Source organism: Vanessa tameamea, chromosome 17 (genome assembly GCF_037043105.1).
Source record: "Vanessa tameamea isolate UH-Manoa-2023 chromosome 17, ilVanTame1 primary haplotype, whole genome shotgun sequence".
NCBI classification, from domain to species: Eukaryota; Metazoa; Arthropoda; class Insecta; order Lepidoptera; family Nymphalidae; genus Vanessa; species Vanessa tameamea.
This window is the reverse complement of record NC_087325.1, coordinates 1730511-1755499: the sequence shown is the minus strand read 5'-3', so window position 1 is coordinate 1755499 and position 24989 is coordinate 1730511. Positions and strand designations below refer to the sequence as shown.

The 24989-nt window shown below is 31.8% G+C and overlaps 1 protein-coding gene across 2 annotated transcripts in view; it reads right to left on the bottom strand.

The window, feature by feature from the left end:
• The window catches only part of LOC113394793 (uncharacterized), a 337088-nt gene that overhangs the window by 298435 nt on the left and 13664 nt on the right, over positions 1–24989 (bottom strand). For both annotated transcript variants that reach the window (XR_010309412.1, XM_026632215.2), the window contains exon 2: positions 5884–6100. Coding sequence is in view for 1 of the 2 variants with exons in the window: in XM_026632215.2 (XP_026488000.1) it covers positions 5884–5949 (66 nt within the window). In the remaining variant the exon portion in view is untranslated. The remainder of the gene's footprint in view (positions 1–5883; positions 6101–24989) is intronic.

Here is a 24989-nt window from a genome sequence, read left to right as displayed (position 1 = left end):
TAAACAACAGGCAAGCGGTTTTGTTTACTTTGAATACTTTTTTGCCTCCCTCCCTAACCTTAATTCCGCCTTATCCTGGCATCGATTCAGAGAATTAACTAAAATCCATTGTTACGTTCCTCCTCGTTTTGGGATATACGGGGGTTACGTGCGTATATTACTAATACTGAAAAATACAAGTATCATAAATTGATATCCGATAGACAGAAGTATTACGTAAGAATTTTATATATATTCAATGTTATTCTCTTACACTTATTCTACATAATTATATAAGAACTTCTTTGTAATTAAAACCTCAATGTTCGTTACGTGACGTTTTTCATTCGTTCGCAAAATCATTCATTCAATTTATACGATGTCAGACTTTGACAATAAAACGTACACAATTGCGTGATTGCTTTCAATAATGTATTTAACAATAAATGATCGATCCGATTTTGGGTTTTAAAATATTTTTATAATATATACGCAAATCATGTGTTTACGGATATGCGAATTTTGGACATGGCGCATCTCATCCTGTGCAATTGCCTTGACATGTATTACAATCGGTTTCATTTATGGACCATTTCATACAGTCATGTACTTAACAGGTATCGTAAAGTATATATTCTGTATAAATATAGAACAGACTTTAATCCTTTAGTTTAGAGTTAGCGTTTACGTTTACGTAGCAAAAAACCTTCCTCTTGAATCGATCTATATCTTAAAAGAACGGCATCAAAATCCGTTGTGTAATTTTAAAGATCTAAGCATACATAGGTACAGACAGCGGAAAGCGACTTTGTTTTATAATATGTAATGATATTATTATTTTGTATGATTTAAATATATATTTATAACAGATTCATTGCTTGAACCATAGTCGATAAATTGTGTAAATATTGATCACGTGCACACTCTTTGAAAATTCCGTAGCTGTTATGTCACACGTCACGCATTCTCCACACGTGACTATTTGTAGTAAATGGTAAAATTATCATCTATTGTGATCGAGTCGCCTGCGGTTAGATTATCGATAAAGACGTTTAAATTACGAGAAGCCATGTACCATTGTATTTTTTTTTTTAAATATCGAACACGTTCTATCATTGGGAGTTACTATATACTATAAAAAGAACTAGGCTGTATAATAATTACAATATTCTAGATATTTCCACGAAACTTTAGTTCGCATAAATATTTTTATGTTTTCAACTTTTAAAGTTCATAGATTCAGTACATAGGTGAGCCTACGTCATCGATCTTCTATGCAAGATTTCACATACATGCTCTCCAGTGTAGGTCAGGATCTCACTTAACGGAGTTTTTCTCGTTTTTCAACCATGAACTTTAAAAACAATTTTCAAAAGTCGTTAAGATAAACTGTTTCCATTCTAAAACTTATCACACATAGAATTATATCATATTCAAAGAAAGCCATAACTAAGTTTGAAAATACAATAAAAACTATAATAATCCCGTTTTTTCTAGACCATAAACCAGAAATGTCCAAGCTGCTCCAGAAAGAGACTAACTTGGCAGTGTTCCTGTGGTTCTTGGCTGGTTTGATGTGGATAATATGTCTATCAAATGTCTTCCTGTTTTTCGCATGTTTAAACAAGAATGTTAAACTTATAAATATATACATAATATTAACCATTATACAGTCGATAGTATCGTTCATATTCTGTTTAAGATATCTTATATATTGCACAATGATTGATACGCATTGTTTTGACCACTCAGCGAGGAAGGAAAACGATGTAGGCGCGGCGGTCGGCGTGATGCTGGCCGACTTGTGTTACATCGTTGCTTGGATTGTTGTCATTTTTGTTGTATGTAACTTTAAATTGACTTTACAATAAATCAATTTCTAACTAATGATATTTGCAATAATTTTTTTCTCCTATAAAATAACGGGAAGCTTGATTAAAAGCCTAGTTACGGTATATAATAATAGACTACGATTAATGATTGCGTGTTGGTTGATATAAATATTTTGATGAGTTTTTTGTATGCTTGTGAATTTATTATGAATTTTGCATCTTGTCTAAGTAATTATGATTTAAGTACTGAGATAGTCTAATGAATAGTACACGTTGATCTTGAAAGAAGATACGTTAGTAAGTTTACAACAGCATAATTTGTTTTTATAATAAATCTCGGGTTCAGAGGCGAAGGAAAACATCGTGAGGAATCATGTGAAGGATGAAATTGTCAAATGTATCCACGAAGCCGCATGACGCCAACATGGTTGAATGAGCCTTTTCTTTTCGGCTTTTACCCAGCCGTGGGTATTTTAGGGGTCTTACCTTACCTATACCTACTTTAACATTTACCTTGAATAAGCTTCTCGTGAATGAATTATTAAAAATGTTACGATAACAAATTTAAATGAATTTAATCGAGTTTTTACAATTATTGTTTTAACAGACATAAAATGAAAAGACATGAACAGTTACAAGTAAAATCAAACAAACACAGCTATTAAGTTTTTCAAAACATTTTATTAATTAATATATTTTTTTAAAAGAGATTTTATAAATTACGATTATAATCATCTGAAAATACTTAAGTACGTACTATATATATATATGTACGTAATGAACTTCAAACAAGCCTTGCTTACACGCAGTTGAAACGTGCTGAGCCTACAGAGCATTCATAGAATTGATTTTCTTCGAACTGCATTTTGAGTTGGCTGTGTGTGGGCTTACACGAGTTATTTGTTTATATTGTTAATGACTTTCTTTAGTCGAAATAATTTAATAATTTTAGGCACATTTAAAATTTGTGGACCATATTCTGAATTTTTTTTTGGTACGTGCATCAATGCCCATAGACATTAGACATGTAAGAAATAGTAACCGCTGCTTACATCGTCAACGCCCAACCCACCTTGGGCACTTAGATGTCCCTTGTGCCTGTTACACTAGCTTACCCACCCTTCAAACTGGAACACAATAATTCTAAGTATTGCTGCTTGGTGGTAGAAATTATGATGAGTGGGTAGAAAGTACCCAGGTGGCTTTGCACAAAGCCCTATCACTAGTAATTTAAATATATCCCGCCTGAAAATCCAGATATACTATATCCAAATAAGTCATGATGTCTGAGAAAAGTGAGTTTATCTAATGAGATAGTCAGATTTACAAGACTGTCACGATTATCATATTGTATTGATATGAATGACGTCAGCACATAGCCAATATGGCGGACATATGCTTTTGTATCTTAATAATAAATTGCACAACGAAATGTAAATTTTAATTAGGCCTTGATCTTATCTATAAGTTCATGCCACTTCCAACTAGAGCTAAAAGCATAACCTTTATTCAATACTAGTTGTTGCCGGTGGCTTCGCTCGCGTTTTAATGGTTGGTTGTCAGGTGATTGTCCTTCCTTGGAGTTAAAGCGTTCATCAAATTCAGTTCAGTGCTTTGCCAGTGAAAGAGAAACAGACAGACAGACAACAGAGATACTTTCGCATTTATTATATTGGCATAGAAGTATAGATGAAATCATTATTTTATTTTTCAATTAGAAAATAAATAAAACTAAACAAATATAAATAATTAAATATACTAACTACCGTAGCCCTGCACAAAAATATTATTTGGAACACACTTTCTGAATCACCCGTAAACGTCAAACATGGCCGCCCGCTGAACTGTCATGTCATTAAATTTCATGGATTGAATATCGAAATATCTTGAATATACGATTATGCGGATGTATGTAATCGACTCAAAAAACATTATTTTTGAACTATAATTAAATACGAACACCACAGACTTGAGAAGAATTAGACAGCACAACGTAAACGCTTGGAGTAGGAAAATGGGAGTATTTGTAATGACTTGACAATATTTCGACCCTTGGGATTCATAATGTTTGATGAGTTAACACGAAAATCTTACACGAGGGACCGCACTGAAAGTTTTTACATTATAACCTCTACGTTGACATTTTCATAACATTTTCTCGTTTTGAATACAGCAATGTTCTTAATTCTCCATTAGGTTCATACCTATTCCATCTCTTTACATATCTAATTCAATTTATGTCGGATTCAAAGACAATAAAAAAATAATAAATGCATCTATGCCCTATTAATAGTAATATGAATCGATAAGAGAGTATAAACGACCACATGTTAGAACATTGATATGTTTGTCACGATTTGAGTTGTTAATTCCGGGCGCCTAGTCATAGCACAGTACTTTGATGATATCTATGTTAACCGTCTGATTCATGTGTTTCCTTTCGATTAGCAAAGGGCCCGTGATTAGGGAATTCCATTCTTATCACCTTGTTATAAGTGCGATTTTATTGTTTTGCATTTAGATTGTTTAAGTCGAAGAAACGGCTACTGTTTTGGCGGCTTGTTTTGTTTTAATTCCTGGTATAAGAGGCTTATGGTTACTTTTGCGTGTTGAGAATGCGTTGAAAATTGTTAATAAATACCTAATATATTGACCTACTAGCTGTGCTCGCGACTTCGTGCGCGTTTGAATTCAACAAAAAAAGTTATTGTTGTAGCCTAAGTTACTCCTTATTACATCTGCTATCTGTCAGTGAAAGTCCCGTCAAAATCGGTGCAGCCGTACCAGAGATTAGCCGGAACAAAACAAAAATGAGAAAAATTATATTTTGGTATTTATACCGTGTATATATACATATGCATTTAGTAAAAAGCGGGTGTATTAATATTACAAACAGACACCTCAATTTTATTATATGTTGTATGGATATTATTTGTATGTATTTTAACTGTCTACTATTTTTAATTGTCTTGTCAGTGTAATGGTTAATATGAGTGATTCAAACCTCGTTGGACCACACTTTAGCTAGGAAGTCGGCTGTGTTCCGTTCCTTCCTTCCGTTCGTTCCTCCGGTCGAACCGCCGTCCCATCAGATTATGAAAATAATTCAATAGAGTGCACTTGCATTTGTTTGCGTATTTTTTTTTACGGCACCCATGCCTATGGGCGGTGATGACCATTTACCATCACGTGGCCGATATAGTTGAGACAAAGGCTCGACCTAGAGTAGGCGCTTATACCCATTGATTGAATTAAGTATAAAATATGGTAGACGAACGCTGACTTGAATCGTGTAGTATAAAACCTGGCGAACTACTAATAAAAGACCATTAGAATCTTATCATGATTTGCCATCTGTCTGTCCGCCATTGCTAGCAAATTAGACATGAATTGTATAATTGAATATATTCAATACACAACAACACCATATAATGTAAAATAGACTTTATTTCTATAATTTTACGTCATATAACCGAAAAATAAATGCATTTGAATATGTTCTACGTACTTTTCAGTTAGACTGTTAGAGTAACAGTATGTGGGCGTCGTGGAATATACTACATACATATATATCTTATCTCAAATTGACATATTTCTGAATATCGATAACGTATCAAGTGATAGGCAAATATGTTTATCATTGTTTGAAGGTGAAGTGTAATCAATATTCGTACCTAAGTTGAAATGTATAGAGTAGCTTTTCGAGTATATCTTGCGATTCTTATTAGTATATCTGTGTTTTAAGGTGTACAGAGGGGAGATACGGTGACATTGCTTTGGCATGTACGTGTTTTAATTCCAATAATTGCTACAAGACTGACACTGCTCAATTTATTGGAGACTGTATTGAGGCCTCATTCGCTCAACAATAAATTAATTTCCCATAACCCCTTTGTTATTCATAGCTTCGATCTTGATCGATCACATTCTCATGTTACGTTTTGGAAAATAAAATGTTTGCCTGTTTGTTTGTTACGCATATTTTATTATATTTGTTAGTTACAAGAAATATACTTATTTCTCATTTCGCATAGACAGCTCAGATAAAATATCTCGTAATATTTAAACAAACCTTTTTTCCGTCGCGAAATTTAACAGTGCCCTCTATGATGGAAGTGGCAGGACTAGAGTCCGCCATCTTGTTTTTCTGACGTCACGCGCCTCGATCACAGCGCCACGGGTGCCTCATATTGCACTAGGAAGGCATAACGGTCACTTCACTTTGTAACGAAAAACACTTGGATGTTCTCACTTTGTCGCTCTATTTTATTCACTTCAAAAATGTTGACCTGTAACAAAATAAAATGATTCTTTGTACAAAGTATTTTCAAATATATTAGTCATATTTATTATTTAAATATGCTTCTAAATTTTGTTTAATCCTGCTTTTAAATTTTGGCAGACTGGCCGAAAAAATGTCTACATCAATTTTTTGATTTTTTATAAGTAGGTTATTATGTCTAGGTAGCCTACTTATGATAGCATTCTGCCCCAAATTCGTTTTTGAACGTGGAATCTAAAAAGGAGCGTATTTACTTGCACGGGGAAACTTTGAGGGTGCATTAATATTAATTTTTTCTACGAAGTTGGGACAGTCTAATGTACCGTTAACTATTTTGTAAAGAAAAATCTGATCCAACAAATGTCTACGATCGAGCAAGCTATTTAGCTTAAAGTATTCTAACTGACTATGATATGTAGGCAACTGTTTTACCTTATTGCATTGATATGCAATGTGCCATAGGAAACGCTTTTGAACCCTCTGTAATCACAGGCATGAACCAATTATTTTTGTTCTCATAGTTAACGAGTCAAGTGTAGGCAATGGTATATTTCTTACGGTGATAAGTAATGATGTCGATGGGCGTTGATGATAACACTATCATAAAAAAAATGCATTGTAGTTCGTAGTGCAGATGCTCAAGAGTAACAAAACAAAAGACGTACAGTGATACACCCTAATCAGTCAAACTTAATCACATCCTGGCAACAGATAGTACGTGACGAAGACATTATAATTTATTACAGCAGAATTTCTAAATTCATTTCAGAAAACGTATAAGTACATCTGGAGACGAAGCGAGATCGCGTCGGCATCGGCATAATAGACAATCACATCTTTATGAGGTTAAATCGTTATTCGATGGTAATGCTACTGTTTGGTGCGAAATTTCGTTGGAATCTTTGAGAATATCACAATAGCTATGTATGTTATGAGTATTGTTTTGTTTTAGACAATTTGTATTTAATTTTCGTATTGTCTATTTAACAGCTGGTATCTATGTGTGTATGTGTGGGTTAAATCATCTGACTTTTAAGCTATTTTACTGAATTGAATTGGTTGAGCTGAAATTTTGATCACAACTGGTACTGTGACAATACAATTTATCCGTTATAGACTTATAGTATCCGTATCAAATAGTGATTTATTATTAAAGTATTTCTTTGTAATGTTACTTGTTTAGCCATCTTATTAAATTTTATATGTTCTCTTATTCGGATAGAGGTCAGGATCGACAATAGGGTCTCAGTTGCAACCTATACATCACTAAGTTTAATAATTGTATTACAGATTTTGGTCTATTAGTGTGGGGAGAGTACTTCTTTTTAAAGAAAAACCTTAACGTAATATATATCTATAAATAATTTTAATCGTCATCTTACATAATATCTAAAGTTACTTTCATTTCGATATTTAACTCAAAATTATACTGGAAATATGATATCAATTATTTACAATTTAAATTGTACTTTACGCTATCTCGATTTCAGTGGAGTTATGTAGGGGCAGGCGTTTACATTTTTGTATAAAACTATTGTATTATAAATTGCGAAAATAACTCGTGAATAACAAATGCACCTGGAAAATGTTTTCATAAAACAACGGTTGGAAATGCCGCTTCCATTTCCAGCGAATTATAAATTCGAAAACCTTCTAACGTTTAGTTTCGGGTTTGAGTTTTGGTATCAAATATGCATAGCTTTTCAGGCTGAATGTCCACTTAAAGTTGAGATTTGAGTTTATAGCGGCATATAGGAGTATAGTATCCAATTCACTGGATAATAATATAACATATATGGATTGTTTTAAGGCTTATGGTTAGTGTTAAGGCTCAACTTTCGCTCTTTGGTCCCAACTTGTGTAAGGACTGCACGACTTTCTGAATTCGAAAGGTTTTTTTATATCGGAATTTAGTGTTATGATGACTGATTGTTCTATTGGCTAAATTATAAGATCACAGGCCCCAAGGTCCTGGATTTAAACGCGGTAAGGTGAAGGAACTACTTAGTAGCAGTACGAAAAGCTGGCAGTGTCAACACTAGCGTGGTTCGGAAAATACAAATCCTATGGTTCTACGCTTGAAGTTTATTCAGTCGCATCGTATTGCCGACCTTTTGGATTATAGGATTCAGGTAACAGAAGTGCACCAATGTTCGAGCATACACTAAACAAACATTGGTGCAACTTTGCGCACTTCCGTTGATCAGGCATTTTACAAGTTATAATGTATATATATTGTGGCATATATTAATTATATAAAGCAATGTCAAATGGTTGCTCAACCTAACAACGTTGACTGAAGTCAATATGAGTGCATATTTAATTACTTGTGTTGTTATGTGGCGACTTTCAGATTAACTTCGATTAAAAACGTTTCGATTTTTCATTTGTTCCACCATAATTTAAAAATTATTGACCAGCTGTGGATGTTTGGATATTGGGGTATCTTTTGAAACCTTACGTCATTCCGAGTGACCCCGGCTTTACACTAATTCGATCATTTATTCTGGGCAGTCGTTAAAATGTTACAATTATCATAACTGTAACTTAATAATAATAAATATAAATATTAATATTAATTACATTTTAAGTTCAGTTACGTTCGTTATTTCGAACCGAGGAAAGAACTGTTATATCTGGATTTTTTTCTCTTTTACACATAAAATATATGAATAAAAAAATCAGAATCCCTGGTGGTATTCTTGATCTGATAGTGATTAAGAGTATGTACCTTCGAAACTCTTAGTACCAACAAAATTTCAAATTAAATATTATCATTGAATGCTTTTGAATTATTAATCACAAATAAATACATTATTCAAAACGCGTTATTAAAAAAACAAAATTAATTAAAATTATATTCAGTGACGTTTTCGCCCTCGTCCTATTCAAATAAGTTTTTCAGTAACTTTAAACTTATTTAATTTAATCTTACTTTCAACACAAAATATCTTATCTTGTTTGAAATTTATAATGTAATGTATTTATTATATGAAAAGGCTCAATATTTTTTTTAACTAGTTAATGCGCGCGGTTTTCTCCGCGTTTTATAACTAACATCTATAACTACATTACAATCATATTAAATATGTTGACATTAATTTATACACAGCCCCCTGGGTCCTATAATTAAACTTTGACAATAAATGGGATATGTAACGCAAAATATCACGCAGATGAATGAGTCCGAACAAAATCTTAAGCTTTATAATATTTGTATAGAATAAAATAACATATTTAAATTTCTATGTACATATGTAATTATTTTTTATAGCTTGATACTCAGTCACACCAGAACGGCTAAACGAATCTGAATAAGTTTGGCACAGAGACAGATAATAGGCTGGAGTACTTTTATCCCGGAAAAAGGTATCAAAAATTCTCACTTCGCGTTCCCCTCACATGCAGGCAAGCAGCGGGCGGAAACTAGTATTTCAATATTTAATAAATATGAAAGCAATTACATTATTAATAGTGTCAGTTAATAGTTTAATAATCTAAATATAAATAAATTTTTTTTCGGATATCAACATTTTTATAATCAAGTTAAGAATTGTCTCTTTTTCAAAGTACTACATACTCTGTTAAATTGGAAAAACAGATTTTTATTAAAAACATATCGAAATGATAAATATGTGATTGTTAAACTTTTACAAGTTTCTGTCGCGTTCGTAATTTTCGAAATGAGCACCACGGAAACGAAATGGTCTATAGAACATTTTTTCTAATCCTCCACATAAAAGCCCCATGTGTGCCATACGTTATGGCTATTGAATATAAAGGCCCTGAATTACCCCCACGGGCGCAATAATATCGATCTATCTGAATCCTTGGATTTGTAAACATTACTGTATCGATTTTAAGATTTTTTTTTGTATTTATACAGCATGATTATTATTCGTCATATCTATTATTATGTCACAAATATTTATATAATTTGATATTTGTTGTTCTAATTTCAATGCCACTTAGCGTTTAGATTTTTATTATTTAATTATAAAACACATAATTATTGTTCGAATATAAAATTTTAGTTCTTTAACTATTTATTTTAAATATTTTAATATAAATAAAGTCACAACCAAAACATTTAGCGATTTTCAGCATCAACTAAACGGATTATTAATTTATTAGTCGTTAGTTAAGCTAAAGTTATATAATCTGTACGATTGTGATTTAATCAGCGGAAAAGTAGGCGACGGATGACCGAGCTCGCGTGTCACACGCGTATATATTGGTAAATTGAGGAAATTATTACGTTGTTAATAAGCGATGCATTTATAATTATACAGATGTTCGTTTTCATTAAAAATCTTGTTGCTTCCTATAAACATCCTGTACAGTGTAATTTGTTTTATGGGCTCCTTTGGAAGCTGTATTGAGTTAAATGAAACACAACCAAAAATATGTTCATGAAAGTGTTTGGATTGTCACATTACAGTATTGAATTAAATGTAAAACTACCGCCAATTCGAAAAGAACGACCAATGTGGTCGAGTAGTGTGTACATCGATTTTCATGGGTACGCCACTCCGAGGGCCCGGGTCCGATTCCCGGCCGAGTCGATGTAGAAAAAGTTCATTAGTTTTCTATATTGTCTCGGGTCTGGGTGCATGTGGTGCCGTCGTTACTTCTGATTTTCCATAACACAAGTGCTTTAGCTACTTACATTGGGATCAGAGTAATGTATGTGATGTTGTCCAATATTTATTATTATTATTATAAGATTTCGCCAAAAACTCTTAAAAGAATCAACTCATTTTTATTTTAAATACATAAAATGAAATATATCTGATATCTTTGAACGCAATAATAAATAAAGAAAGTAAAAAAAAACACGCTGTATATAAATATTTAATGGACATCTTGTCAAGGCCCCCTGAATCCTTATTTGCGAAAACGATATTTCGTTATAATAATTAATATCCACCCCATTTTCGATTAGCTCGGGCTGGGGTAGTGTCACGGCATACAGGGGGACGTTAAAATTAATTTCCTAAGTGTTACGAAATAATTTAAATGTATAATGATTCGCCCATGTTCTATATGAACGTTTTTTTAAAAGGTTTTATTAAACTTCAGTTGAAGTATGTTTGTGTCTAGCAAATGATTTTTAAGGACATTTTAAATGAGAATGAGAAGCAACAGTAAGAAATTCGATGTATTTATTCTTTTATAACAATTAAACATTACAAATACAAAAAAAAATGTCTAAGTATAAATTATATTAATTACAAAATTTAAACACTATAGACGAGATTAAAACAAGAACTGAAATATAAATTTATTTTTCGTAAGTTTTCGTTTAGTAGGTATGTATTTGTAGTACAAAAATCTACTTTTATATCACATTTGACGAAATTCCTTAAATTAATTTCACTATTAACAAGATGAGATTGACTGTTACATTAGTATCATCAGCTGTTACGCATCTGCTTCTAAGAAGTTCGAAATCGCTTGAAACATCCTTAGCACACAATAGCGACATTGTTGAATTCGCACCCACTAGATAACAACAAAGATCGTATTGTTGTTCTTACATCTGCCCGATACAGATAACTAGGGTTGCCTCTACACAATTAGAATTTGACTTTTTAATTTCTTATAACATTTATAGTGTGTAAGATTATTGAAAATTAATTTGGAATTACATTTATGGGGTTGTTGTTGTTACTAGTTGTTGTCAGGTGTTAAGTATAAACCTTTTTATGAGAGTTAAAGCTTCCTTCATATCAAATTTAATCAAATTCGGTTCCAGTGGCTTGGCCGTAAAAGAGCAACAGACAGACAGACAGACAGACTTTCGCATTTACAGTATTAGTAGATTTGATTATATTTATTTTAAACACATAGAAGTGTATACTATAGGCGTAATGAAAAACAAAATCTTTCAATCGTTCAATTGGGTGCAACTAACTCAAATTACTATCGATCAAAAACAATTTGACAATGTTTGAAAAAGTTCATCTGAACATAACAAAAGACAATGTTTTTCAAATAATATGCTGATTTCTTAAAATGCCACCATTATATAAGCTAAATACCGTACAATTTACATATATATATGTATGTAAATGTTTTTAATGCCATTACCTTTAGCACTCGTTACAAATTGATTACGATACGATATTGTTTACGATAAGAAGTCAATAATTCAACGCAACTAGTAGGTATTTTAATTAACATTTAAAGCGACAATATAATTGATATTTGAGATAAGACAAATGAGTATTTTATACAAGAATAATAACGATATTTTGTTGGCAATTGTGATGAAATACGAACTTGGTATTAGGGCTTTGTGCAAGCCCATCGGGGTAGAAGGCAACCGCTCATGACTTATTCTATTAGTTCGTATAGGTATACTTAGTATTGTTGTATCTCAGGTTGAACGGTGAGTGATCCAGAGTAGCAAAGACACAGACGTTCAATCTTAGTTCCCAAGATTAGCGGCGCATTAGCGATGTAATAAATATTTCTTGTGGCGTCAATGTCTACAGGCGACGATGATCACTAACCCTTAGATAGCCTATATAAAATAAATAAAATATTACGTTAAGATATCCTATATCTGATACAAATGTTTCTCCCGAAAGGCAATAAAATCACTGGCACTGTAACAACATTAATTACAATACAATATAATACAAATGTACGTTTATTGTGTATCAAAGGACATATTAACCTATAGAGATAGGTTGTTAAAAAAGTTTGTACAAAAGGAGGTCTTATGAATGTAGTGTACAAATGTTCGTTGAAAATTATTGCATGAATTATTAATTAATTAAAAATAACTACATATTATAATGTGATCGTAAAACGGGTGCAACTTAATGTATTGCGATGGGACATTTACATAGCAACCCTAAACAAGATTTCAAGCCTGTGGTCAAAGGCAGACCACCTGTTCACTTTTTTTTTCGGTCATTGCTCGAATCCACATCTTTCCAACAAAACTATATGACGTCATGGCCTTGAATACCTTCAAGGTAAGTGGCCATAAAGTCATAAAAGTTTTTGTTAGTCATATTTATTGTTTCATTTTTTTAAACTTGTTCTTTATTGTTCAAAAGTATTTGTTTCTACTACATAGGTATTCGTTTTGTTTTATCTGATTTTTATACTTTTACATAAACTGTGACAAAAGGATATGAGGCACTATTCACTAAAGACGCAATCAAACTAATCTCAACTAAATAAAAAAAAAAAATTACAAACTTAAATTTGGAACATAATTTATCAAGACGCGAATATACATATCGATTGATTTTTTAAAATCGACTTTTACATATTCGTCAGTTCGTGTTTTTTATTACCTACTAACTGTCATGGACTCTTAAGATAAAAGTGAAGCCTAGTTAATAATCTTTAATTTTACAGAAGAGGACAAAAAATGAACCGCAGCATCTGCTAGCCCTACCGCATCGGACCATTCCCGATGGCCAGACGTCAGTTGCCACCTGCTGGTTGTCCGATTCGTTTTTCTTTCTCCCTCACACATATATCCTTTTCATCGCACGCTGTATATTTGAACAACAGAATTGTACTAAAAGTAAATAAATATTTAAGTCTAAACTTCTTTAAAATGACTTGCATGATGGAATGTTTGAAATTAAATTCTTTTTAACATCCATTAATTTGACATAATGAAAAAAGAAGTTAAATTTATATAAAAAAAATAAAATGACTGTTATAATTACAATTTGAGTTTAAAATTTAAGTATTTAAGAGATAGGTTATTTGTACGAAATCTATCCGATTTTTTGTAGAATAACACATTTACATTATTGCAAAACAGTTTGAGGAAATTTTATTTAACCCAAGGATAAGAATACTGTTTGGCTAAAATCTTAGACAGCTCTTTTATCAAATATTTTTCTTAGAAGTACATAAATGACTATTGATTAATATTCTTTTATCCGAGAATTCAATTTTTTTGCATATTATTCTGTTCTACGATTTTTTTCATTAAATTATTGTAAAGTTTTAGAAGTTTGTTGTTTATTAGTAAAGGAAATATAACATTTTAGTATTAACTTTATATAATAAAGTATATAAGTAAATAATAAGAGTAAAAAGGCGAAATATGAATATTAAGTTGGTATATTAGTATTCTATACTTTTAAAAAAAAACGCTTATGTATTTATTGAAATATATATTAAATAACAAAGATTCATCGACCATAATTTCCAAAAGATTTAATTAGATACCTCCAACCCCTACAAAAACTTCAACATCCGCCATATGCTGCGAGTGCAAATCAAATCGTAAGACAGCGACTAAAATCACACAACTAGTTATAACCTTTATGTTAAGAGTAATAGAATCTAAAATCACTTGACAATAAGCCTATTTTCCTTGGTAACTGCTAATGAACATGACATATCACCAAACAAGAATCAACTCTATTGTCATATAAAGAAAGTAATTTTTCGTATAAAATACATTTTAAAGGTAAACGGCGCGAAATTCTAAGGATGGTTTTCGTTAAATATGGCAATATGGTAACTGTGACGTCATCCAGTTCTCATGGCGCTACTGTATCGTGATTTTAATTAAAAATTTGATATGGACTTAATTAACCAACACTTAGCAGGTTGCCTGTTTTTATGGAGACCGTATTAAGTTTAAGACGATATGGTTCAGGAGATCAATGACTACGGATCTTAGCAGATGGTCGAGGGTTCTAATTCGGGCGTTATTTTTGCAGTAAAACAATTTTTATTCATCGTGTACTGTAAATATGAGACAAATGTAAACATTGTGTGGACTACATATTATATCAGTTTCTGAATCCGCAGTAGAGCCAGCCAAGGGCTTTAGGCTTCAGCCTTACGTAAAGCCTACTGAGCTTGAATGGAGCGCTAACGTTTTGATATATATATGAAATTCAATTGGTCATTCCGTAGTATCTGTAGATTAGTTTGAGTAAAACTATAGTTAATTAACACTAATATTATAAATGCGATATTAACTCCGTCCGTCTGTCTGTATTCATGGCAAAACCAGTGAGCCGAATTTGATGAAATTTGCTATGAAGCAACCTTGAATTCCAACGAGGGACATACATAGGCTACTTTTCATGTCCAGCACCTGACTACTCATTAGTAGAAAGCGAGCGACGCTGCGGGCGACGACTAGTAGTTAATATTCTAAGAGTATATTACGGGTTCTAGTTTTGCATAATATTGTAGAACCGTATAGCATAAAGTTAGCTTACTCCAACAGGCGGTTCCGATGCCGGTGATACACATGGACAAGAATTTCATTCGACACGTACAGGTTTCCTCACGATATTTTCCTTCACAGTCCAGATATGAATTGAAAACACAAATTAAGTAGTTATATAAAAAAATCATTCTTGCCCGGGTTTGAAGCTGCAATCTCCAGTTACGATTTCCGTGACCTAGCCGTTGGACCTCAGCTACAATGTACGCATTAAGCACTTTGATATTTCGTTAAAAGGTTATAAAGGATTCTTGTTTAACGTCATTTATTTAATAAGATAATTTTACTACCTGCATTACACTTAACAAACGGCGCCTGGCAGCTAAGATTGCGCCATATAAACTTCAATATAATAATAGTGCCGGTTAGGACGCGTTCATACAAAGCGTGGGAATAATGAAAAATAATAAAGGATTGACAGTGTAATTAAAACAATGATTAATACATTATAGATAACAATGCAAAGTAGAATAAATGTATTTAAGAAGAGGCGTTTGTCAACTAATGAGAATTTTTTCTTCTGAGAAATCAGTCAATGTGTAAAATGTAATACATTACATATTTAAATCAATGTAAATTAAACAGTAACCAAATCTTTATGTCTAAGTATATATTATTTCGTTATGAAATATAAGGCTCAATACTTCTATTAGTTAAACTCAAAGACGAACCCATGCAGGAGCTATTATGGTACATCAGCGTGTACTCGCATACAGTTGCACCTTTATTATCCCATAGTCCATTGGGACGGCTAATTGTAGTATTTGAAATCACATGACTTCGGGATCCGCAACAATAAAGCTAACAGACTCTAGACCAACGAGGCAGTTCGTTTCAAGCATAGTAAGTTATGATATTAACAGATTAAACGCAAACAACTCACGGTCTCATAAACTTCATCTCGAATAACTGGTAATTCAACATTTCTGGCGTCATCTGCACATGGCCTTACGGAACGATTTGGCAAGCTCGCCAACTCACGAAAATTAGACAGGACGATCACGATGCTACATTTTAGCGCCGTACACTATATCGCTTCTTTTATAATTATGTAGTCGTTGGTACTTTTTGGTATTTTTATGTAAAGGATCGTTGAAGCCAAATGGATTTGGCAACGGGTCAGAGTTTAAGGACATTCCTATGTATATGTCGTTAGGGTGTATAAGCAAGGATAAGCTCGGTTAAGTACGTTGTTATTACAGGACTTGTGTAACTACATCACTATAGAACTATAGAAGCATTCTTTGTTGGATTTTATGGTAAAGTTTATTTAAACGAAGGAACGACTGATATTAACTTTTTGCAGTAATCGTTCATGAACAAGTTTGGACGAAAGAATTGGACATGTTTAGAAAAGTAAAGTCAATGCTGCGATTAAATTTACTAGGAACGGAAGTAACTTTAATGGTTTTTGCTAGCTCATCATGCTAGCATTAGGTTCAGTTCTATTGATGAAATAGGTAAAAAAAAAAAGTGAGTATGTTTATGTGATGGCCATCGGGGTATATCACTACAACTATGTGCAAAAAAATTAAACAATGTCTTAAATGAATATTAGAGGTAAATTCGCCTTAATACGTTTTGTGTCGTAGTTTAATAGATAAAGAAAAACATTGTTGAAATATTTTTAAAATCGTTTTGTGTTAAATTATTTTTCTCGAAAAAAACAAAGGTATAACACTGAACAGCCTTTTAAAATACAATTAAGTTGCAAGGCAATGAGCCAAGTGTATATATGTTGATTCAAATGGTATTTTTTGTTATATGTTAAACATCGTTCAACTGGATTTTACTTATTAGTGCTTCGTATATGAATTTGAATGCGAACGGAAATAACTGAAGCGTTTGAATTAATTTGCCATTGGAGGAGGTTGAAGATGCTTAGAATTATAAAAAAAAATGAGTTAAAAAACTGGACGTACTTGATTTTTATAGCTATATGTTACTTGAAATAAAATGTCATCCTTATTCCATGAACATAGAGTTCATTTTTCAAAGTGAGTAATGCAAAATCATTGCTGTTAATAATTTAAAATTTGCTTAGCGAATTTTAAATAAACTTAACGAGTGTGAAACGAAATTATAGCTTACGTTCGTTCTATGCAATAAAATTATAGCTTGCTTTAGAAGCACGGAACGTTAAGCCAGTAATAGCTTGGGAACTAGCGATTAGATATTTCAGTATCTGGTTCAAAACAGACTAAGGTTAGTTAGTTGGTTTAAAATTCGTTCATTTTCCGTTCATTAAGCTCCTTTGAATGTAAAACTGTAATTACAGTTCGTTCAATCGAGAATCGAAGATGAACTGTCAATATGTTAACTCCTAACTATTTAATCAATGGAATTCATCATCTTGAATAACGCTTTAAAGTATTAACTTAAATAATTCAAAATATTCATCATCTCAGTCGATTCCTTCCAGAAGCACTTTTGAAAGGCAATTTTACAGAATTATAGTAAATTGTAATACCATCACTTCGGAATGTAGATTATACCATAGAGAACCGGTAAGAAACTCAGTAGTCAGGAAGTCAGTATTATTTTTCATCAACCATATTACGTATAGGTATGACGGGCGTATAAGCCATACGATTGTAAGTGATCACCATCATCCATGGACACTGACGCTTAAGAAATACTAAGCACCCTTTAATTCTCTATCGTGACACCAAGCTGGAGGACTAAAATGTTATGTCCCTTGTGTCTGTATTTGGACTAGCTCCCTTAAAGTATGTTTCCAGACGTGTTTGCAAAAAGGTCTACTACCGAGATCGAATAATTAACGAAGAATCACACCCAGCTGTTTCAGCATCTACATAATCATGCAGTCTGTTTAATACGCCTTATTTATGAATACTCTTGATTAGCTCTTTCTTTTGGTATAAAAGTCAATTATAACGATTCATTCTTTAAATACAGCTGGAAATATTTGTGATATGCTGCTTATTGTCATATAAAAAACCTAAGAATACATTTCACGATTTAAATATTCGATTGTATCCCATAATAAAAATTTAATTACGTATTATGAAATTACACTAAATGTTATGAAGTAATAAACTAACAAAATAAGCATACGAAAAGTAGAAAAGACGCAAAAAACAATTAGTTTAACCCAAACCATAACACACGCTCTGCTGGTTAAGATTATAACGTGCACTCGAAAATAGACTTTTAGCTCAAGGTGCATGGACATAGAATCGCATGTATCCCAATTACATATTATTAAAACATACTAATAAGCATAATTTCAGAAATAATTTTAGTCTTTATATCAAATGTAATAAGGGCTACATTGCAAAAATTTAAACTGCAGTTCAATGTACTGACGTTATATAGTAATTACCTAATTACGAGCTGTGTTTGATGAACAAGGATAGTATCATTAGTACGGGTACACTGGTAATTAGAGGTAGGTATAATAACGGTTTTCAAGATTTAAATTTCGAAGACCAATCGTATTTTAAAAAAATAAATTCCGCCCCAATTAACTTCTGAATATGATTAGTTCGTTTAAATTTATATCTCGTACAGTATGATTAGGTATTTATAAGACAATCAATAAGATAATAATGGCTTCTACGCCTTCGAATTAATCAAATTCTTTATATATTTTGATCAAACAGGTTTTTAAGTGCACTATTGCATCGACATTTAAAATAAAGATTGAATTAAACGTAAATGTTGGAAAATAACTACTACCGAATTCGTTGCCGGTTCTTCTCGGTAGAATCTACATTCCGAACCGGTAGCTTTACGTTTATTCAAACTCTGGAAAGTGACGATTTAAAAGTATCCGCTACAAAGCCAATAGTTACTATTTTTTATTAATGAAAATACATATCTATATATGAACACGCGAAGCAAAAACTTTGTACTCCTTTATACGAAAAATATGCGGACGAAGGCAAATGAAATGAAAATGACATAATCAATGATTGTCAGATGTCAATGTCAGAAAGCGAACATTTTTGTTTTTATAATATACGCTAGGGATAAAATAATATTAGAATAAAAAATCACACGGTAATACATATTTAATCAAAATTAAAATATAAAGTATATTTATATTCAAGTAGGCTTTTACAAGCCCTGAACACAGATCACAGTTTTGAATTGTCATTTAACAAACTATATTAAGTTACTCTTACTTACTCTTTTTCAACATCTAAAAATACAGTCATGTTAGTTAAATACAATTATATATGTATGTTATATATCCTGCCTGGAAGTCAACAAGCTTTAAATCCACGCTTTTTTAGCATCTATATAATCTTGTATCGAATAATATGCCTTCTTTACCAATGTAGTTTTTACGAATGATTTGAATTTATGAAACGGCAAAGTTACAAATACAAAACATTCATAGTTTACGTTCACACTACCAATGACAACAGATGTCAATGTTAAAAATCAATCGCGTTTTTTTTTGACATATGAGTTTTTTTTATTGTAATATTGACAAAGTATCGTCTAGTTGAGCCTAATCTTTTAAATCCATGGGTCTTACTATTGTTAGCAATGAAAGACTTAGTGAATTAATTAATGAATTAGTAACCACTGCTATTATTATGATATACAATTTAAATTACAAACATCTATTTAAACGCCGGAAATTGATATATGTATTATGAAACATTTTATTAATCATAAGTTCCTCATACATTAAAATTGTAATAAAATATTATATATTTTTTTCGCCATTATACATATTTGTTATCTAGTCCAACGTTGCGAATTAGGTGCTCCCGTCGTGGACAATTCAATTATAATATGAAAATATAAAGTAGCTCCGTCTGTGTAGGTTTAGTATATTCTACCACCATGCAGCAACACTTGTTTTTTTTTCGATTTTAATTTTTCATTCACCATATACCAATTGCCCGGGACCTAATTTAAAAAAAAAAATGTTTCATTTATTTTTGTCATAAATATGAGTTTATGTTTTAAGGTATCGTGTACGTTGTTAATTTTATTGCTCCGGCTCTTCCTTCAAACCGGAGCTTAGCGATACAAATTACCGTTTGACGGCACAACTGGTCCTATGGGTACGTCCAGTCTGCCCGCAAAGCCCTACTATTGAGTAATACTAACAATTTGCTTAAAATTAATTTATCGACTTATATTAGTAGACTCGCTTATGACGTAAAATTAAAACTAGCCGTTCCCCGCGAGTCTTTTTTTCTTGGAGCTATAAATCCCTTTGTCCTTGTCCAACACCCAGGCTCCATTATTGATATAACAAACAAACAAACAAACAGGCAAATATACCTAGTATTAATATAGACTAGATGCATTTTACGAGAAAGTAGCTCAATTAGGTACTACCCTTGTGGGAACCTTATCATTTACAATTAAAATTACTTACTATGCAAAATATTTGAGGTTAATTTACGGCAATGTGGACTCGTAATGAGGCAAGCGGTCAGAGGAATCCGTAGCTTTAAATGAGTATAATGTATTTTAAGTGAAACTTCACAATGAGAGTAAAATGACAAGGTCAACATTCTATATTCCATTCCAATCGAAGGAGTTAAACAAATCTTAGATTTACATGTTCTATGTGATTTGCTAATTAAAAGTAGCTCTTTTATATGCGCTACAAACAGTTCTTGATTAATATATCTTAATCTACGTATTTTTTAGCACATTAGCAGCCTGTAAATTTTCCACTGCTGGGCTAAGGCCTCCTCTCCCTTTGAGGTTTGAAGCATATGCTCCAATGCGGGTTGGTGGAATACACATGTGGCAGAATTTCGTTAAAATTGGACACATGCAGGTTTCCTCACGATGTTTTCCTTCACCGCCGAGCACGAGATTAATTATTAACACAAATTGAGCACACGAATATTCAGTGGTGCTTGCCTGGGTTTGAACCCGAAATCATCGGTTAAGATGGACGCATTCTAACCACTGGGCCATCTCGGCTCATTAATGAAGAGTGTCGTAATACAAAATAACTAAAACAAATGAACCAACTATCCTAATCTACACCCTATACCAATAATTGATTTATGTATGTACACTTTCATTGTACTTCCAAATTTTCGATAACGCTTACATTAATTTTATGATATCGGGAGGACGAGCAAATGGTGATGACCTGATGGTAAGTGGTCACCACCGCCCATAGACAATGGCGTTGTAAGAAATATTAACTATTCCTTACATCACCAATGCGCTACCAAACTCGGGAACTAAGATGTTACGTCCATTGTACCTGTAGTTACACTGGGTCACTCACCCTTCAAACTGGAACGTCAATTCAATGTCAAACTTGTTTACTTGTCTTTATCCTAGGAAATAGGCAATACGTGTCTTTCGAGTGTAACTTCCCACGTAAAAAAACCATTTCCGTCACTAAACTTACTAAGTTGCACGCGCATAAATTTTCCTAATTCATTACTGTAAGCGAACCTGTGGTATCACGAAACGTGTGTTTTAGCATTATATACACAATTCATAGGTCTGTACTACACGTGTACAAAATAAAATCAATTAAAATATATTTGAAGCATATATAAAACAGTCCTATAATTGAAATATAAATGTCCTAGTAATTAGAACCAACTGTCCTCTCGTATCATTTTAAGCGATACTATTTTGTACTAACGGAAGCGGTTTTATAAATCGCTGCCGTTAGTACAATGTTAAGGGTCTGTGGATTAAATCTTACAGATATAATCAAACCGACTTTCTAGAGTACAAAATAATTTTACGCTTTTGCTTGCGGTTTTTTTTACGGAGATCCTTAGTTTTTTGTGGTTTGTCAATTATTTAAACGTATAATATAATATTATTTTTATTAATTTTTCCTTTAAATTAAAATTGATACAGTCTTTGGTGTTTTTTTCTATCAATATTATGAGTTTGTTTTTGAAATGTTTTTATTTTAATTTAAAATAGCAATATTTATTTGTTGTACTTAACTTAATCTTCCGATCTATTAAATCACATATTACATTGGATATATGTAAACATTGGATGTATGTAATTGGAAAAACTTTTGTTTGGCAGTAAAATAAATGTTGAGTAAATGGTGCTAGCCCAAGAATTGGACGTAGCCTATATCATGTATGTACCAGCAAGTAAAATTAGACCAGTACAATTTCGAAAAAAAAACTGTCATATTTTGAATATTATAATTTACGAGGCGTTGCGAAAATTAAATCATAGAGACATTTAATTTAAGTATAATAATCTCAGCCGAAATCTAACGATCTCTTGCAGCTAGTGTAAGGGGAGTTAATATAAATAGACTGAAATACAAAACCAAAATAACCCCACACCCCGCCGACTCTACTAATGGACTAGAAAAAAAAAAAACAAATGATGTTAAACGATGCTTATTACCGACGAAGTTTTTGGAATTTACAAAATTATTTCGGGGTAAAAAATTGTTGGTTTATTTCGGTTAAAAATGGAGTTGGGTTAAAAAATGGTATGAACGTTTGAAATATATAAAATTTTAATCGATATTTTCGACATTGTTATCAAGTAAGGTATTTATTTTATTGTGATAATTTCAATTCTAAATCGAGAATTCGAGTTTGCGCAAAAGAGCTCCTTGATTGTATATTACGAACCGACTAACCCGTGTCGAAATTCATTTCTCCTTTATTTGGTTAACTAACAATATATAACATTTATTTACATTTATGACAGTTTTAAACTTATAAACTACTGATACAAAATAATAAGCTAATTATAGGTAAACATCGCATGCAACGCCGTCGTGTTATTTTCACGCTCAGGTTATTTTGCTAATAATTACGCATATTTAAATTACAGCCAGACTTACTATCTCATTTTTAATATTAGTAAAGATGATTTCTTTAAAGTCTAATCTCGTATAAAGTTTATAAGCGCTACGCAAGAACATTATAACAAGGTCGAGTCGCAATAAATCAGTTTGTATCTTCAACAAGAATCACATAGCTGCGTACGCAATTTATACTTGCGTAATAAAAAGTACCTCTTAAAGTGGTCTTTAAGAATTTAAACCGTTACAGATTTATACTTTATGTTACAAGTTTCTATAAATATTTTCGTTTATAAAATTCATTTCGCACGTTCGTAATTCTATTCGACCAGCTTGTATGCCAATTCCAATAAAATTGTCAAAAAATAAATAGATTTCCATTAAAAAAAATTAAATAAAAACTTTTTCGTTTCAAATTCTTAAGTACAATCTATATTCAAAGCATTTGGTAATTAATTTATAGATAATAAAAAAAATGCTAATAATTTTGAACACGAAAAAAATGAACCTACGATAAGACTATAATTACATACGACGCCGCTAAAGAAGCGGTATGTTTTGTTTTGCATTTGTACGCGGCTGAATGTATCACGGTTGCTGCTCTATAACTGCGCTGTGTGAAAATAGCCTAATGGTTTTTTTTTTATGTCAACTGTCACTGTCATTTGTGTCTTGTATTGTGTCACTTATAGGCACTGATAAATTGTTTTACTAGATCGATTAATATTCTTTATTTATTCTCCATCATGACTTTGATGAAATAATTTGTCTATATTTAGAATATCTAAAATTTCTTTTTTTTTTTTTAAACCCGATTAAGTATAATCTATGGCAAATCAAGTGTCATATATAGTACATTAGCAACGCTATGGTATAACCTCCATGTCGTGTTCATGTTTATTAGCAGAGATTGTTAACTATGAATATTTTTATCTACATATCACAATAACTTACTAGCACACATATATTGAATAAGACATTTAAATAAATATGGTTTTAAATGTTGCCACATTTTTTTGGATAAATTGTAAATAAATCAGTGAAATTATGATCAATAAACACTTGACGTTATAGAAAGTTACATTTGTGAGCATCAATTAAATACTAATAACAAAATGTCTGTGATGTACATCGTTATGTTATAAGAACATATCATTTAATTAGTTTTACTTAATTAGCGATACACATACCGACACGCGATTTCGTTTGTAACGATTAGTCAATTTAAACGAAACGCCATTTTGATATAGATCATTGTGATATGTGTGCACAGTTTAATCTGACATTTAATTTTTATCTTCAAATTCTTAGTACTAAATAGGTAATCATTTTATTTAAGTAAAAACGTTATGAAACTTACATTTAAAATAAAATTTTAATTACCTTTTTTCCTTTATATATTTTTTATGAAAAACATTTTTTGAAATTTAATTCTTCGCTTGAGAAATTTGCATAACACAACAAAAAAAAAAAGAAACTCGTTTTCGTTGATAATAAGTAGGTACATTTTGGTCGTTTGTAACTTTAACAGCAATAACAACACCACTATCAAGGAAATTGTTACTGTTCCAAATTTAAATAATCGAACGAAATTCAAAGTTCAATTATATCTGTTGAAACCAATAGGTAAGCGAAGCGGTATAGGGCAATGAACAGGAATATAATTCTTATTGCATTTAAAATAAGAATCAAATTGTTACTGAGTACAGCAACGAGTCCCTTTGTGTCGTCATTTAATAAACTACGTATACTATCTAATAGTAGATGATCGCAATCTGTGGTCGAAATGTGGCTTCAATTATTTTATTTTGAAAGAAAAAATTAAAATCTCGCGATCGTATATCAGATGTTGTTAACTTTTTTTTTTATTTTGTAAAATGAAAACAACAAGTTTTTCAAAGCCCA